We start from the raw sequence: 17,180 nt of genomic DNA on the forward strand, positions 1-17,180 counted from the left end.
GAGAACAGGTGACTTTTGGGGTGCCCAGGCGGCTCAGTCAGCTAAGCTTCCGACTCTTGATCTCAGCTGAGGTCTCTATCTCAGGGTTGTGAGTGAGTTCAAGCCCCGTGAAACAAGAACAAAACAGGTGACTTTTTAAATAAAATTTGAGTAGCCTGGTGAGACATTCTTCTCCCAACCTCCCTCACCCCAAAATAACAAACTTAAGCATGAACAAAACTAGAACTTGGAGTATGTTTTGCATATCAATTCTGTTATAATGACCTGGTTTGGGCCCAGATGGAGTTGTTTTTGCCCTGTCTTGTGTCTGTGAATGTTTTCTGGGCACCGTTTAAAAACCACCCAAATTTAGGGGCGCCTGGGTGGCTCAGTCGTTGAGCGTCTGCCTTCAGCTCAGGGCGTGATCCCGGCGTTATGGGATTGAGCCCCACATCAGGCTCCTCCGCTGGGAGCCTGCTTCTTCCTCTCCCACTCCCCCTGCTTGTGTTCCCTCTCTCTCTGGCTGTCTCTCTCTGTCAAATAAATAAATAAAATCTTTAAAAAAAAAAAAACACCCAAATTTACAAGACATATCTTTTATTAATACAGCGATCTCTCTCTACTACATCTGAACCAAGGAAGATGCTTTGGCAGGCCCCAGGCTCAGTTGTCACAGGGCCTACCTGCCTGCAGCCAAGATGGGTTGCCAAAGCTCTGGCTGCCATTCTGAGCCATGAGGACCTGGACACAGAGGTGACAGGGGCCCGCCCAGGGAAGTATGTTACTCGGCCCCTGCTCTCGGCCTGGTTCCAGGCTGTCCCAGGGCTTGACACTGGCCCCCTTTCTGCGCACCAAAGGACATTTATGCTTGGCTGGCTGTCAGGGGCATGGTGCGGAGGGCTCCAGGAATGTTTCCAGAGTGGCTTCTCCAAGGATCCCTTCCCCAGGCCTTTTGGAGTCTAGGTCGTGGAGTGTGCAGAGCTGCACTCCGTCCTGTGCAAGCCGGGCCCGAAGTGTGGGCGCAGTGAGGATACGCAGTTCATGCAGCCGCTCCCAAGAGCAGGAAAAGGCATCAGGGCCCTCCCCGCAGCCCCCGGCGGGAGGCACACTCGGGTAGCCAGGGTGTGCCATCAGCTCGGCTGTCAGGGCGCGGCCGGTTGGTATGCCTTCCAGGGCCCGCGCTAGTGCTCCAGTTACGCGGTGAGCAGACATGTGCCGACCGCATGTGCTCAGGCCCACGAAGGCATCCGTCCACCTGTGGATGTAGGGGCATCAGCGGCAAGGACCAGCAGGGCTGTGATGGGCAGGGCTGGGGTGGGTGGGGGCGACGTCAGTGGACGCCTGGGGAACGGCATAGGTGTCAGGTGAACGGCCGGCAGGACCCACTGGGATATCGGCGGGACGGGCGGAGGGCCTCACCGTAGGCCGTAGCGGGAGAAGGGGCCCATGGCGGCCCGGGCGTCGCGCTCCACCGCACAGGCGAAGGCACGCGCGGGGGCCTCGAGCCACGCGCAGCCGCCCACCCCGCGCTCCACCGGCAACCGTGTGAAGCGCACCCCGTTGGCCTGCAGCGTCTCTGCGAACACCTGGCACACGCCTGCGGGCGGGGAGGAGTCAGGAAGTAGCAAGTCCTACTACCTGGGACCACCTCTCACCCCCAGCCCCCTCGCCAGGGAACAACGCCCCACGCCCCAACCTGGGAGCACGTGCACGTGTTGGTGCCCGTCCACATGCGTGGGGTCCCCTCCCAGTAATTCCCGGAAGCGTATCAACTGGGCCTCCAGCTCTTCCCGCACCTGGAGAGAGGACGACAAGGCACCTTGAATGCCTGGGAGCAGCTACCTAGGAGGACTCCCTCCAGGTGTCTCTGCGTGACTGCTACAGTTTGAACCAGGAAAGCATCCACCGCGCTCTCTTGCCCCTGCCCCTGCCCCTAAATGGCTTCACGGTACGCTCGGGACGAGCCTTGGGGGTCAACGCGAGCCTCTTCCTGCAGCCGCCACCTCCGCACCTGGGGCAAGGCTACGTCTCCGGCCGCCACCGCCTCTCGAAATCCCATCTTGCCGAGGAAGAAGCCTTCGGGGCTGAGCAGCGACGAGGCGCCGTGGCGGGCCGGGCCCACTGGGCGGCCCTCGGACAGGTTGGCGTGGAGGCCCGTGGGGATTTGGTGCCTGCAGGCGGAGCGCGAGCGGGAGTACTGACGGCCGCGGAGCGGCGGCTCCCCAAGCCCGTCCCGACCCTGCAGGGTGGCGCCACTCACCTGCCGGCCAGCTCCGCCGCGCTCTCTGCGGCTGCGCCGTTGACCAGCAGGGATACGCTGGTCACAGCCCCCGCCAGGAAGGCCTCTACGATGCCTTCATCGCGCCGCGGGCAGTAACCAAAGTCGTCTGCGGTGACCACCAGCCGCACGCGCGGTCGGGCCATGGATACTTGCGCGGACCGCTCAGGACTCGGGAGGACCGGATCCAGGCCCCACCCCTAGACGCAGTCCGAGGCTCCGCCCCGACGCGCACGCCCCGGCGCGGCTGCGCTTCGTCTTTGTTCTCGCCACCTACCGGTCCCGGTGTGGGCCTGCAACGATCTCCCGCCACCGCGCAGTGCGCTCGCCCTAACAAACCATAGCTGGATTTATCGTAACGCGGAACTTTCAGTAACTGCAAAAATATTAGTATGAAAAATACAGGGGTACCTGGGTGGCTCAGTCGGTTAAGCGTCTGCCTTCGGTTCAGGTCATAGTCTCGGGGATCCGGCCCTGGCTGGGAGTCCCTGCTCACCCTGGAGTCGGCTTCTCCCTCTGCCCCTCCTGCCTGCTTGTGTTCTCTCAAATAAATAAAATCTTTAAAAGAAATACGAAAAATAGAGGGAAAAAATTGGGAAAAAAAATTTCTCTTACCTTTCCCTAAGCTCACCACTGTTAACTTTCTGGGTAGTGCCCTTTCAGTATTTTTCTAAGCAAATAAACAAACCCGATTCCTTTACTCCTCCACCCCAAAGTTTTTGTGTTGTTTTGAGATGATAATGATCGCATCAATGTTATCTCATTCTTGTAACGTTTCATTTTTTGATAGTCTATCAACTTTTTCAAATTTCCTATTTGGTGATTTTTTTCTAGAAAGAGGCTTTTTCTTTCGTTCTTTCTTTTTCTGAAAATAAAAGTTCTAAGAGAACATGTATACAAAAAAGAGAAGGGAAAGGAAAGAAAAGAAAAAGAAAGCATGTATACCAATGGCTTTGTTTGAGGAAGCGTTAGTTCCACAACTCGAGCTCTGTGCCAGGCTACAACGTTTACATTCATAATCTCATTTTTTTCCCCTCTGTAGTCCACAAAAACTTTCCTTACTGATGGCTATACGAATAGTCACCATGGTTGAGAGAGTTTTCATTGTGATGTGTCTGCTTTGATGTTCCCAATGGAAAGTGCAGCATTTGTGTCCAGCCCGTGAAGTTCGTAATGTCATTCCTGTTTTACAGATGAGGAAACTAATGCTCAGAGGGGAGAAGTGTCTTGCCCAACGTGGCCCTGCCAGAAGTAGTAGAGCTGGGACTGGCCTCCAAAGCTCTGGGCCTACTCTGGTTGTCTAGCCCCTAACTCTCCCCTGGGTCAGGAGCAAAGAGGGCAGAGCTGAGCTTGAGCATAACAAATCATATACTCCTGGTGGGACGTTGTACAGATCAGAGGCCGCATAGGGCTCTTCATCAAGCTCTTGGCATAAGGATTGTTGTGTTCAGTCGTGATTATTGAATTGTTGGACTTCAACTATCTTTCTCCCCTGGAAAGCTGATCCTGGAAAGCCAGAGGCCCTGATGGCAAGCAGACTGGAAAGAGGAAATTGACATTTATTCAGCACCTACTGGTATTAGGAATACTAGAGATTAGGGGAGAGTGCCTCAGTTCCTACCCCCCAAGGAGCACCATCTGGTAGACAAGTGGCAATACAAGTGGCAGAGTCTGGAATGGGGTTTTTGGTAATTCTGTTTGGGGTGGCTGGCCTTCTGGGAAGGCTTCTTCAGAGGAGGTGACACCTGGGAGGGACATTAGGAGGAGTTTGCTGGGCCGAGGGGTAAGGAGGGAAAAAAGAGAAAGATACACAGGGCTCTTACTGGAGTGCCAGGTGTGTTGTCCTCAGATTTGATTTAATCTCCATACTCCCATACGGAAGGACGCGCAACTATTTACAGAGGAGGAGCAGATGATCAGAGAAGTTGAGTCACACTGGCGGGAGACAGCAGAGCTAGGAATTGAAGCTAGGTCTGTGTCTTAGAACTGGGACTATCTTACCACTGCTCTCAGGGACACCGCAGAGGGGAGCGGGCTGAAGACACCCCACCCCACCCCCGCTGTGGTTGTCCACACTGGGCGAGGGAAGAACCCTAGAAGGGAGCAGTCAGAGAGCAGGAGGCCCAGGACAACGCAGCGGCCAGAGGCGAGTCGAGGCAAGTGCTTGTGTCACCAGAGGAGGCTGTGGCTTTGACCCTTTAGGGCTCCCCTCAGTTTCGGAGCGCGGACCGGAGCCAAGTCTCGGGACTTCTCCTGGCTTGGGGGAGCAGTCAGATGCATCCATTGACAACCCCCCACACCCAGCTCCCACAGAGAGTGTGGGCGGGGCAAAGATAGAGAGGCGGGGGAGGGGCCAGCCTGGGTCCCGCCCCCAGTCATTGTTCCGGGGGAGCTAGAAGGCATTGAGGCCCAATCAGGATGTAGCATGTAAATGAGCAAGCCTGGCAGGTTGGGGAGACTCCAGAACTTGGTGTTGCCGCCCTGAAGAGGGCGCAGACTACATTGACCTGCACCGAGCGAGGCGCGGACTCTGGTGAGCAGGTCGGCTCTGGGCCAGGGGCAGAGGCCAGGGAGTTTTGGGTCTAGGAGGAGGGAGGGTCGGACACACTCAGGCCCAGAGATGGTCGGAGACAGCATGCGGACGTCCTTGGGGACCCCACCCCCCACGACTCTGGACACGGACGGTGCGCAGACGCCCAGGGGACTCCGACAGAGGAAGGGCCCGAAGCGTGAAGGACGTAGGGTGAGGGGAGGAGGGACCCGCGGACCCCGGGACCGCTGACGCAGTGGCTGACAGACGAAGGGAGAGTTGGATTCATGGAGGCCTAGGGAGACCCTCACGCCATCTCCCCGCCCGGCGCAGAGAGGAATCCGTGGCTGCGCTGCGGAACCGGAGAGAGAGGAGGAGGATAGCCAGCCCGTCCACCCTCACCATGACCAGCTGCCACCACCATTCCGGATACTTGGCAGACGACGAGGCTGGCCACACCACCTACGTGGCCCGGGTAAGTGTGTCCGTCAGGGCCCTGACTCTCAAGATCCCCCAAATGTTCCCCAACATCCCACATCACAGCCCTCCTTTCTCAGTGCCTAATGACCTCATCTCTGAGCCTCCTAGTGACATCCATATCACCTTGACCACTCCTCTGACCTTCTGCTGGGCCGTAGTCACCCTCGACTTCATTCACTGTGTCCCCTGACCTCTAGCAGCTCTGGAGGAGTTTGGTAGATTGGGACCTGAGTGGGAGCATGGAGTCTACTCAGGGCCCAAGGGTCAGGACTACAGGTGGTCTGTGTAGTGGAGACAGGGCTGGTCTGCTCAAAGTACAGAGAAGCCCATGTAGGACTCAGAGAGGTTTGTGATTGCCCATTCCTGCCCTGTATGAGGGCAGAAGTGGGCTTTCAGACTCCCTGCCCACATCTTGTATATATGAAATGTATGTGTCAGGGAAACATCAGGGTGACCCAAAATTGATCCCTAATTTGCGGAAGAGGAAATTGGACCTCAAAAGGGACCATCGTGCCCATGGTGTCACAGCCTGCAGTGGCAGAGCCAGAGTCCAAATCCAGGAGCTTCCTGACTCCAAAACACACTTCCTTCCACTGCCCACTCCCACTCAGCTCCTGGCACCCTAGGAGGACCCTCAGGGACCCCTACCCCTGTGGAACATCCCTGCCTTCTGTGACATGCCTGTCTGCTCCGGTGCAGCTGCCTAAGAAGCCACTGTTCCCGGAAATGGGGCAAGCCTCCAAGTCGGGCCACATGCCACACCCACCGTCGAGGTACACTCCCACAGACAGCTTAGGGCTCCGTGGCCACCGACGAAACCCAAGGGACCCTCGGCCCTTTGGTACCTTCTTGGATTTCCTCGTCGAGAGTCAGGTGCTAGACAGCCTACAGACGGTGGTGGAAGAGGCAACGGAGCGCATGACCACTATGAAGACAGAGGCTGGGGTGCCACTGGTGGAGGTGCAGGACCCCATAGAGGTGCCGAGGGGTGGGCAGCGGGTGCGTGCCCGGCCCAGCCTCAGTACCGTGCACCAGCACCGGGCCCGGCCCAGCCTCTGCACTGGATGCCCCAACAACTACCCATCCTCCTCCAGCCCCATGTCCGACTCCCATAGCAGCTTCACAGCTGGCTGGCTGGGCTCCCCCAGCCGGCACAGTGACCTGGGCACCCAGGGCATGGGCTCACTGCCACCCATGAGGGATAGACTTTTGCTGGAGAAGAACCTCAAACGGCTGCTGAAGCTGGAGAACAGAGGGGTGAGATCTAGGGCCATGGCCCAGGGTGGGTGGGATGGACCACAGTCCAGAGCTCAGGGCCAGGGTTAGCGCTGGCTTGGCTGCTCTTGAATGCCCCTGAAAACCCCCCTCTCTCTGCAGAAAGGCCTGGGTCAGTCCTGCTTCCGGAGGGACTCCCTGCTGTGGGACTCGCTGGGCAGCCAGGCCAGCAGCCAGTGGACCCAGGAGCCACCTCCGTCCTGGTTCTCGGGCCTGCTGGACTCAAGCACAGGCACACCCCAAACATCAGAGCCCAGGCCTGGAGAACAGGAACTGACCTTCCTCAAGCGAGAGTTTGATAAGGAGATCAAGTCCTTGTTGAGCCAGCCAGCGTCCTTTGACCTGCCTGGCTACTGTTCATTCCGTGAGCCCCATCAGACTCTGGACTTTCTGGCTGAGCACCACCTCTTCCCCGCCCTGCAGAGTGTGGTCTGCCAGGCTGTGGACAAGCTCAGTGGTGCCCGCCGCCGTGATGGCTACCCTCTCTTCCCATCAGAATGGGAGCCCGCAACAGAGCCCAATTCTGACTCCACGCCAGGCTCCAAGCCAGCCACACCCACCGACGGGGAGGAGCCCTACGATGTGCTTCCCACCCAAGTCTCCAGCTCCAAGATGATTCGAAGAAAGAGCGCCAAGGGCAGAGGACGGGCCAAGCCCAAGGAAGGTGGTTCCCCTGTGTCTAGGGCCCAAGTGGCTACCAGATGCAGGATCAAAGTGACACCCACAGAAGAACCCAAGGTTCCCTCACCCCACCACAGGCAGGAGACTCCTGACCAGGACCCTGAAGTACAGAGATCACCCATACCTTCTTCTGGGCCCTTGAGCTCGAGCCAGAAGGCCCATCCCTGGCAGAGCCTGCACATCACCCTGCCTGCCCCTGGGATCGTGGTGGAAGGGTCCTCCAGCCAGACCCCATCCACCATCTGGGGAATAGCTCCTCCTCTCACCTTCCCCTGCCCTGGCTTCTCCCATCACCTCCCACTTGCCTCCTCTGTAAGAAGCTTCTCCCCATCTCCTGTTTCACTGTATCCAGAGATGACCTCAAGGGTGGAGCTAGGGGTCTTAGGGAAAGGTTTGCATGGGAAAGGCTCCTTCAGCTACCACCCTTAGCATCCACTGTCACAGGTATCTTGCCCTGCACAGTGGAAACCACCTGAGCAAGCGACAAGCTGATGGGGAGCAGAAATCCTGGCCTAGCTACTGCCAGGTGTGGTCAAAGATGAATAAAGCCTATTTTTTATCCTGGGCATTTTTGTAATGTTTACATTGAATCTCAGAGGCCCTTCTATGTGGGCAGCATCCTGTCCCTTGTGGACAGCAGCCTCATCCAGAGCGGGGCCCTGCATCCTAGGTCCAGCTTCCTCTGCTTCCACTACCTTGGACAGGACTCTCCAGTGTGTCTGCTGAGAGCGAGTTGCTCAGGAAGGGTATGGAGGAGACGTAGGTAGGTGGCTGCACCCTGGTAGATTCCCGGCATAGCCCCTGACCCTCATCTCACCGATCAAGGCCCAGGCAGGCTTCCTTCCTCTGAACCTGGCCTGGGGGAGAACCCCAGCTTACCCAGGCTCCAGTTTGGCTGACACCATGACTGACATCACCAGCCTTGCCTCAGGCCTGCCAGGTGTGGTCTGTGTGAGGCCAGTGTGGTAAGTGGGAGGGTGTGGCCGGCATGCAGGACGTGTGCTCAGCTGTTGACTGAGACAGCATAGCAGATGTGGCCAGGCAGGACTGCTAGGGCAACGACAAGCGTGGCATCTGTGTGGGTGATGCGGAGGGTGCTCTGGGCGTGAGGGGCATCCGAAGGCATCAGGAGTGGCATGACGTGTCTCCCTTTCCCTCCCCGGCTGTTGCACAGAGCCCCAGTTACAAGTTCATGAGGAAGAAGCCACTACCCTCCATCTCCTCCAAGTCCAGCACGTCCCACGTTTCCAACCCCTTGTACGAGGAGCTCGTCAACTACTTGGTGGAGCAGGTCGTGTCCTTGCTCATCTACAAGTACAAGTTTGAGAAGAACCTCTCCAAGCAGCTGGGCTTCATCTCCTTCCCTGTCACCGAGACGCTCATGGACCTCTTCCTGGGCTTCAAGAAGGTGAAGGGCTCCCACATCAGCCTGTCCTCAAAGATCGACTGGAGCTGCCTGCTGCGCAGGCTGGAGGAGGCCGAGTGGGCCCGGCAGCTGTCCAGACAGGCATCCCAGCATGACTCTGCCTCCCAGCGTAGCTCCCACCACGGCACCGCCCACCGCAGGGCCCCCCACCACAGGGCGCCCCGGAGCAGCACGGAGTCCTCCTCCACGCTGCTGGAGCCAGCCACGCAAGGGGATCAGGGCGAGGCCACAGAGTCCAGCCTCAACAGTGAGTTGCCAGACTCTCAGCTGCTCCCAGCTCGGGAAGGCACTACAGCCGCGGAGCGGGAGCCCGCGAGCCAGCAAGAGCCCAAGCCCGCGCTGTTCTCCGGCACAGGCGTGGGCTCTCATCAGTGTCAGGAAGTAGTAGACGTGGACAGTCAGAGCGATGAGGAGGAAGAGGACGAGGACGATGACTTCTTAGGGGACAATGGCATGTCCCAGAGCTCCCCCGAGCCTCGAGCGGAGGTGGAGGTCAGCGACCCTCTGTGAGGCCCCCGGGGAAGCTGCACCCAGCGCTTGATTCCCTGCCCCTCCTCTTGCTCCAATGGACTGCTGCCCCCCATCCCCAGCTGGTCCCTGCCCCGAGCAGAGGCCAGTGTCGGCTGATTGCCCATGAGGAGCTCTGCTGGCCTGTCAGGGGAGCCAACAGGAGAAATAAAGCTTGTATTGATGGAGCACAGTTTTCTCGACCGGAGATTGCAGCCCTGCCTCTGCAGGCCTGAGCACCTGCCCTGGCGTAACACCTCGGACAGGCCTTCACGACAGCTGCCATGCCCTGAACCCCTGACCGCACACGCTCTGCTTGAACACAAGAACCTGCTCGTGGCTCTTCTCTGCTCCAGTGTGCACCTTCCTGGCTCTTCCAGCCTCTTAGGACTCATGGCCCCTTTCCCTAATGGCCCCTATGCGTTGCGGTTCCTGCTTCCAGAGGGAAGGGCGGCAACCGGCTCCCTCTGACATGCTGTACCCTCCTGTTCCTCTCAAGGAACCATGCAGCTGGCCTTTCCTGATGCCCCCTGTCTTTCTTATTTGTATTTCCCAGCTCCAACTCCCGAATCTGGAGGGTCCAAGCTAGGTCCCATGGGGGCTGACAGTCTGGCAAGCTGTGGGACCAGGACCCCAAGATGGGTGGGTCAGGGACCCCTTTTTCCAGAAAGCTCTTGTGGCAAGGATCTTTTAGGGCATGTGCTCAGATCATAAGGCCCATTCCCTGAGGCCACCCACTGCCACCACCACCATAGTGTGGGCCCACAATGTTTTGGTACCTTCTTGTCATACCACTTGGCATAGTTGACGCATTCCTGTTCCAAGCTAGGGCAGTCAGTTGTTTTCCCCCGAGGAGCTTGTAATTGGTTTGGACTGAGAGATTTTTTAAAGTTTATTTATTTTTAGTAATCTCTACACCTAACATGGGGCTTGAACTCACAACCCCGAGATCAAGAGTTGCATACTCTTCCAATTGAGCCTGCCAGGCGCCCCAAGATAGACTGAGAGATTCTGGTGCAGTTTGCGCTGATTACTAAAGACAAGTGGACAGTGCAGAGCAGCCATCTTCTAACCCCCCTCTAGAGAGGCAAGAAATCCTGTCTGCAGGGAAGAGCCTGGAGGGGAGCCCTAAGGGCTCTGACACGCAGCAGCCGGCACGATACCTACCAGCTCTGTGGGTCAGGGGAAAAGAGCACAGAGCCCCCCCGCCCCGGCCTCAGAAGCACACGTCTAGAGACTGCCCCTGGAGTGGGAGCAGCCCCTTTGGGGACTGCCATTGCGCTGTGCTGAAGACAGCTGACCTTAGCTCCTGTTTCAGGCATCCGTTGCTGTGTAACCACTCCAAGGCTTAAGTGGCTCCAAACAAAGTCCTTTTTCCTAATGCTGGAGTTTGGCAGGCTCAGCTGGCGGTGGTGTAGGCAGTCTCTTGTGTGGCTGCTTCCAGCCGGGGGCATGCCTGCAACCAGCACGTCCCGCATGGCCTCTCCCCATCCAAGGTCTCTCCCCAAGGCTCCTGACCGTTCAGTCAGTCATCTAGCCTGCACTTCCTTACAGCACAAGGCAGCAGCTGGCTTCCGAGGGAGAGGAAGCAAGAACCACTGGTCCTCTTGCAGCTTGTGCTCAGAAGTCCCAAAACAGCACTTCTGTGCCATTCTCTTGGTCAAAGCGAATTGCCATGCCTGCCCAGATTCAGTGTTTTGATGAGAGAGTCCATGTCTTGATGAGATAAGCAGCTTACACTTACGGGGATGGGAAGAACTGTTAGTAGCTGTATTTGGAGGCCAGCGACCACCCACCCCACCCCAGAGCTGATTGCTCCTTGAGCGGTCCCTGGAACCAAGTTGAGCAGATGAGCATCTGAACCTGAAAGCAAACTGTGGCTGGAAAGTGGAGGCTGAGGAGACACCATAATCCGCCCTGAGCATCTGCCCATAGGGTGAGCCGGGGAAGGTGGTCTGCAGGGGAGTCTGGGAAAGGGAACAGCTTCGAGAAGGCAAGAGGCCTTGAGAAAGTCGAGGGAGAGCCAGGTCGGCTTCTCCTACTCCAGTTCTGGGGTCTGTTGGGGAGATTGCCTGCTGGGTCCTCACCATCCTCTGGTCTTACATGCAACGGGAAGCTGTTGGCAGCTTTGAGCAGGTGCCTGGCACGATTTGATATGTGTTTTTTTTTTTTTTAAGATTTTAAGTAATCTCTACACCCACATGGGGCTCGAACTCACAACCCCAAGATCAAGAGTTGCATGCTCCACCAGCTGAGTCAGCCATGCACCCCTGATTTTTTTTTTAATTTAAGTAGGCTGTATGCCCAATGTGGGGCATGAACTCACGACTCCTGAGATCAAGAGTCACATGCTCTACTGACTGAGCCAGCCAGTTGGACAGTGCATGCTTTCTAAAGTATAAATCTCTTTCCTGTGTGGAGAGTGACTTGGAGGGCCCTGAGCAGTGGAAGTAGAGGAATCTGTTAGGAGGCAATGGTCGATATCTGGAGAAGAGATACCGATATCAATAGCTATGGATCTGGAGAGTGGCTTGGATTAGGGTGACGATAAGGAATGCAGGAGAGATGCTTTACAACCTGTTTTGGAGTTCGAGTCATCAGGATGTGTTGGATGAGATGTGAAAATGTGGTAAAGAGGAGAATTAAAGATAAGTCCTAATTTGGGGGTTGAATCAAGGCAAGTGGAGGTGACATTACTGCGACTCAGAAGCCTGGGGGAGGGGGGAGAAGTTTGAGGGAGGAGAGCAAGAATTCTGCTTTGGACATACTAAGTCTGAAATGCTTGTTGGTATGTCCAAGAGGACATATCTATTGCTTCCCAGATTATACTCTAGCCCCTCCACCATGGATTGGAAGCCCCTCAAGTGAGTGCAGTGTCTGCCAATGCCAGGGCAGATCTTTAGCAATTTAGACACCCTAAACCCTGAAAAGATCAAGTATCTTATCCCATATGTAATTCAAAATAGAAACACTATTAAACATGAAAACCCCAAAATAACATGTTGCTGTAATTTAAATGGCTCTACTCTGGATTTTCTGAATGCAAAATTCTGAATAATTTAATTAAATATAAACTTTTCTCCCTGCTTCGTTGGTGCCTCTGGTGCACGGGTTGTCAGCCTATTGAGTAATGTAGCCCGGAGCCAGTTCCCCAGTGGCTCTCAGCACAGGGACTGGAATTAAGTCAACATAAGAACGTTCCACCAATGAATAAACAATGTGTATAAGTTCTCCTCCCTTGAAGATTGAGCTGACAGCCCTCTGAAGAGGCACTGAGACAGCGACCCACTCATATCAGAAACCTGGCACACTTAGTTCCCACAGTCACTTGGTCTCCCAGATTTCTGGTTTCCTAAGAAACTTTGGGGCTTTCAGGTGAGAACCTAGCGTTATCCTCAACACCACAGATCCCTGCTGCCCTCTGCTGCCCGATGGTCGAGTGCATGTGATTCCGCCCTGGAAAGAGTCCGGGAGTTGCCAGGGGAATTAAAAAACCCAGAGTCCAGGGACTGAGGTGACCCATTCTCATAGAGGAGGCAATGACCGAATCACTGGGGGATTAACTAATCCTGGGATCCAGGGACTGAAGAACCAAGTTATCCAGTATCTGAGATCCATCGACCTCGTGACCACAAAATCCAGTGGTCCAGCAACCCTGAAGCTGAGGACCCAGAGTCCGAGAGGAAAGATCGTGATTGAAAGCCCGATGATCCAAGATCAAGGGGTTTTGTGAACACCTGCCCGCAGGGTCCTGGGATCCCCAGCCAGGTGTCCAGGGGCTCGGGTGCCCCGCTCGGCAGCGGCTCTCTAACCACTCTGCGCCGCACCAGCCGTCCCTTAGCATTCATTGGTGAGTCCTCGGAAGCGTGGACCAATCAAAACCCTCCTCGTGTCTCCAGCCCCCTCCCAGTCGCCGCTCTGGAAAGCTGGGGGCGGGGCCCCTCCACGCTGACCCAATGGCAATGCAGGCGGAGCGCCGTGCGGGCTGGCGATTGGCTGCCCTTACTGGCTCTATCAGAGCCGTATTGGCGGGTGGCGGAGACGGAAGCGTCCCAGGGGCCCGAGCTGCCGAAGCTCGGCCGGGGCGATGTGGAGCGCGGGCAGCCGCAGAGCTGCCGGACAGGCGCTTCTGGGGCTGCTGCTGACGTTCTTGGTGGCGAGCAGCCGTGCCGCCAAGACCGGCGCAGGGCTCGTGACCTGCGGGTCGGTGCTGAAGCTATTCAACACGCAGCACAGGGTGCGGCTGCACTCGCACGACATCAAATACGGATCCGGTGCGCGGGGCCCGGGACTGGGGCATCGTCAGGGGGCAGAGCCCAGGGCTGGGAGTTTGAAGGTGGGGTGGACTTGGGGGAAGTCTTCAGGGCTGCGAGTCTGGGGGGGTTATCAAGGAGCCTGGCTAGGGAGCCAGGGGGGGCCAAGGACCGGCCGTTTTAAGGGGGGGGGGTCGTCCGGGAGCTGCGGGCCAAGGGACCTGGAAGTTCAGCCAGGGTCCAAGGGCCAGAGATGGGGGCCGGGAGTGAGCCGTTGGGGTCCCAGGATTGAGGTTGTCCTGGAAAGTTTATGGTGTGCGGGTCAAGGGTAGGGAGTTCAGAGATTGACCGCGACCCCGGGGTGGGGTGGGATGTCGCCCCTCAGGCAGCGGCCAACAGTCGGTGACTGGCGTGGAGGCGTCTGACGACGCCAATAGCTACTGGCGGATCCGCGGTGGCTCGGAGGGCGGGTGCCCGCGCGGGTCCCCGGTGCGCTGCGGGCAGGCGGTTCGGCTCACGCACGTGCTAACCGGCAAGAACCTGCACACGCACCACTTTCCGTCGCCGCTGTCCAACAACCAGGTGAGCCTTCGCCCCGGAGAGGCTCCTTGTGTGTGGTGAGGGGGAGGGGAGGGGCAGAATCTTGACTCTTCCTCTCCGTGGCTCTGAGCCTCAGCTTCCTGTGTGAAGTGGCAATTTCAATTCAGAAATGTTTACTGAGCACCACCTCTGCGGGGCAACTGACAGGAAGAGAGATCTGCTGGATAGCTTATCTTCTGGGGTTGAGTTGGACCCAGGAAGGGGATCCACAAGGCCTTTGGGTGGGGGAATATGAAACTGGGCAGGAAAGGAGGGACTCAGGCTGGGTCTGGAAGGATGAGTAAGAGTTCTCCAGGCCACAGAGGGGGAGAATAGGGGTTTTTGCCAGGCCTAGGGAAGAGCTTGTGCTCCAGTGGAATTCATTGAAACTGGGGGATGGAGAGGTGAAGGGGTGGAGTTGGGGTGGACAGGGGTTGTGGGGTTAGGGAGGGAGTGGGGAGCAACAGAGGCTGTTTGGGGGACTTGTCAGAAGAAAGAGTATGAAATAGAGACCTGTCAGCCTAGGATGTCATGCTGAGTGAGGCTCAGAGAGGTTAGGAAGGGGAACATGGAGGAGAGAGGAGGAGGCCTTAGCTACTGGGGGGCCAGTGGCTACTGCCCAGACAGATGGGGCAGGGCGTGCATGTGTTTAAAGAGACCGTGTTGAGAGCCTACTGGGTGCAGGGGTTGGCGGTGGTAGTGTCTTATTTTGCAGCTGTGGAAGCTGAGGCTCAAGGGTACAGGGAAGGACCCAAGGCCCAGTACCCTGGGTGTGAGTGCTGCTGCCAGAGTGACCGCAGGGGATTCAGTGTGCCCTCTGTGGTGAGCACTGTCCTTCTACCCCCTGCACCCATAGGAGGTGAGCGCCTTTGGGGAAGATGGTGAGGGTGACGACCTGGATCTGTGGACCGTACGCTGCTCAGGGCAGCACTGGGAGCGAGAGGCCGGTGTGCGCTTCCAGCACGTGGGCACCTCTGTGTTCCTGTCAGTCACTGGAGAGCAGTACGGGAGCCCCATCCGCGGACAGCACGAAGTGCATGGCATGTCCAGCGCCAATACACACAATACGTGGAAGGCCATGGAAGGCATCTTCATCAAGCCCAGTGTGGATCCCTCTGCAGGTCACGATGAACTCTGAGCGCCATGGATGGGTGGATGGAGGGCAGCAGTGTGGGGCATCTGCGGGGCCACTCTTGGTGGAGACTTTGGGTTTGTAGGGGTTCTCAAGTGCCTTTGTGATTAAAGAATGTTAGTCTGTGATTGTGTTTTGCTGTAAGCCTGGGGGTGACCAGGAGGTGCCAGCCCTCCCTGACCTGGTTCACCATCTCTTCCTTAAGGAGTGCAAAACCTCTTGTCTCCAGCATGGAATGATAGCTAAACCCATTCAAACCTTGATGCTCTTTCATGTATGCCAACACTGCCATCACAACATCCCTCTCCACCTTCAGATGTTCTGATGGCAAGTGACCCCGGTTCCCTAGCTCTTGAGCTTCATGAACCTTAGTGTTAAGGCCTTACACCCTAGCCTGCCTGGGCATGTGGCATCTCAAGCCCCCACTACAACTTTCCAGGGTCCCCAAGGAGATAACAGAACTTCAGAAGATATTACAAGGGAAGGTAACCACAAAGGACTGCTACCTGCAGAGATCTGAGTAGTGTTCTTGGAAGGAGAGGCACAATTCTGGCAGGCAAAGCATTGCAACTTAAAGGCAGGAACAATAAACGGGAGAGCCCTAATAAAGGAAGGGAACAGTTAGTTTTGCTGGTGCGTAGGTGACCTCTAGAGGTTATGGGGGAGACTACAGGCTTCCTGGACTTGCTAACTTGGCCCCGGTGGGACTGTATATGTAGGAGGGGAGGGGTTAAAGGGAGCTGCTAGGGGTGCAGAGTGCCACTTTCCTGAATGAGAATACAAGAGCCCAAGGAGAAGCTGGGAGTAGCAGCTGGTGGGAAGGGGCTTGGTGGAGTGTGGGCAGAGCACCTTGCAGGTGAGAAATAAATTGGCCTTAAGGGGGTGTGAGAAAAGCTGTAGTCAATTGTGAGACTTGATGGAAGGTGGCTCATGCTGTAGGCCCTGGACCATTACTTCCCCGCCCTCTCAACCCATGAGCTGCTGCTCTGATCAAACACAGACCTCCTGACCCCTCCACTGCCAAACCCCTCAAGCATTTGTCTACAAGTTTAAGCTCCTCTCCCATCACTCACCTGACCTACGACACGACTGCAGTACACCTACATGAATAGCAGAATCAGTGTACAGCACGTAGGAATCCTTGGGGAACCAAGGCTGAAGCTGTGACAACACTTAAGATGGCTCCAGACAGAACACAGGACAAGACCAAAAATTAAATTGCAGCAGTAGCAGCAGCAGCAGCAGAGCACACATTTACTGAACACTAAGTGTCAGGCACTTGGCCAACGATTTACACAGCATCTCCTTGCTCCTGGCAAGAATTCTGCGAAGCAAGTTCAATTGTCTTAATTTTAAAGAGGAGGCTGCAGGATGGTAAAGATTCAACCCAGCTCTACCTGCCTCAGAAACATTTGCTCTTGGGGCGCCTGGGTGGCACAGCGGTTAAGCGTCTGCCTTTGGCTCAGGGCGTGATCCCAGCGTTATGGGATCGCCCCACATCAGGCTCCTCTGCTATGAGCCTGCTTCTTCCTCTCCTACTCCCCCTGCTTGTGTACCCTCTCTCGCTGGCTGTCTCTCTCTCTGTCGAATAAATAAATAAAATCTTAAAAAAAAAAAAAAAGAAACATTTGCTCTTGGTCATTGCATTGAGAGAATAAAGGGGGGGGGCGCAGCGAAGCACTATAGCCTAAGCAACCCTCCCCGCCCTCCACACACACACTGCAGCTGTGTGAGGGCTGAACGATGTATATCCTCATGGGTCATCAGCTCTGGGTAGGCGCTTAATGCGTATCCACAAAGTGGATAGCAATCGCGGAGAGACTCAAGCTGACACCCTCTTCCCCGTACCTCCCGCAGATCCACAAGGCTTCAGGGCTCCAGGACCAGGTCTCTGCAGCTCAGGCCCAACCGGGTGGCTTCAGGTCAAGCCAGGCGATGAGGTGGGGTTGGGTGGGGAACGGGGACTACCCCAGCCGGGAATCCCACTGCAGCCGAGTATCTTGTCCGGGGGGGACAGGGAGAGATGTCAGCACGCAAAATGAAGCAGCCTGCGGCCCTGC

The 17,180-nt window shown here is 56.6% G+C and overlaps 3 protein-coding genes across 3 annotated transcripts; 2 read left to right on the forward strand and 1 right to left on the reverse strand.

Annotated features, from left to right (window-relative positions):
* Window positions 1–559: 559 nt before the first annotated feature.
* YDJC (YdjC chitooligosaccharide deacetylase homolog) lies at window positions 560–2,846 on the reverse strand. Its single transcript, XM_002926297.4, has 5 exons — window positions 2,240–2,846; window positions 1,991–2,150; window positions 1,676–1,775; window positions 1,399–1,576; window positions 560–1,234 (listed from the first exon to the last, which is right to left on the reverse strand). Exons 1-5 carry the CDS (start codon window positions 2,401–2,403, stop codon window positions 859–861), a joined length of 978 nt encoding a protein of 325 aa, XP_002926343.1. The 5' UTR covers window positions 2,404–2,846; the 3' UTR covers window positions 560–858.
* Window positions 2,847–4,399: 1,553 nt separating this feature from the next.
* CCDC116 (coiled-coil domain containing 116) lies at window positions 4,400–11,362 on the forward strand. Its single transcript, XM_019807056.2, has 5 exons — window positions 4,400–4,790; window positions 5,121–5,262; window positions 5,967–6,524; window positions 6,645–7,256; window positions 8,398–11,362. The coding sequence occupies exons 2-5, from the start codon at window positions 5,191–5,193 to the stop codon at window positions 9,157–9,159; spliced, it is 2,004 nt and encodes a 667-aa protein (XP_019662615.1). The 5' UTR covers window positions 4,400–4,790; window positions 5,121–5,190; the 3' UTR covers window positions 9,160–11,362.
* Window positions 11,363–13,173: 1,811 nt separating this feature from the next.
* On the forward strand, window positions 13,174–15,248 carry SDF2L1 (stromal cell derived factor 2 like 1). The gene is made up of 3 exons (XM_002926290.4): window positions 13,174–13,430; window positions 13,795–13,991; window positions 14,845–15,248. Exons 1-3 carry the CDS (start codon window positions 13,244–13,246, stop codon window positions 15,124–15,126), a joined length of 666 nt encoding a protein of 221 aa, XP_002926336.1. The 5' UTR covers window positions 13,174–13,243; the 3' UTR covers window positions 15,127–15,248.
* Window positions 15,249–17,180: the final 1,932 nt, after the last annotated feature.

Source organism: Ailuropoda melanoleuca, chromosome 14, assembly GCF_002007445.2.
Source record: "Ailuropoda melanoleuca isolate Jingjing chromosome 14, ASM200744v2, whole genome shotgun sequence".
NCBI lineage: Eukaryota > Metazoa > Chordata > Mammalia > Carnivora > Ursidae > Ailuropoda > Ailuropoda melanoleuca.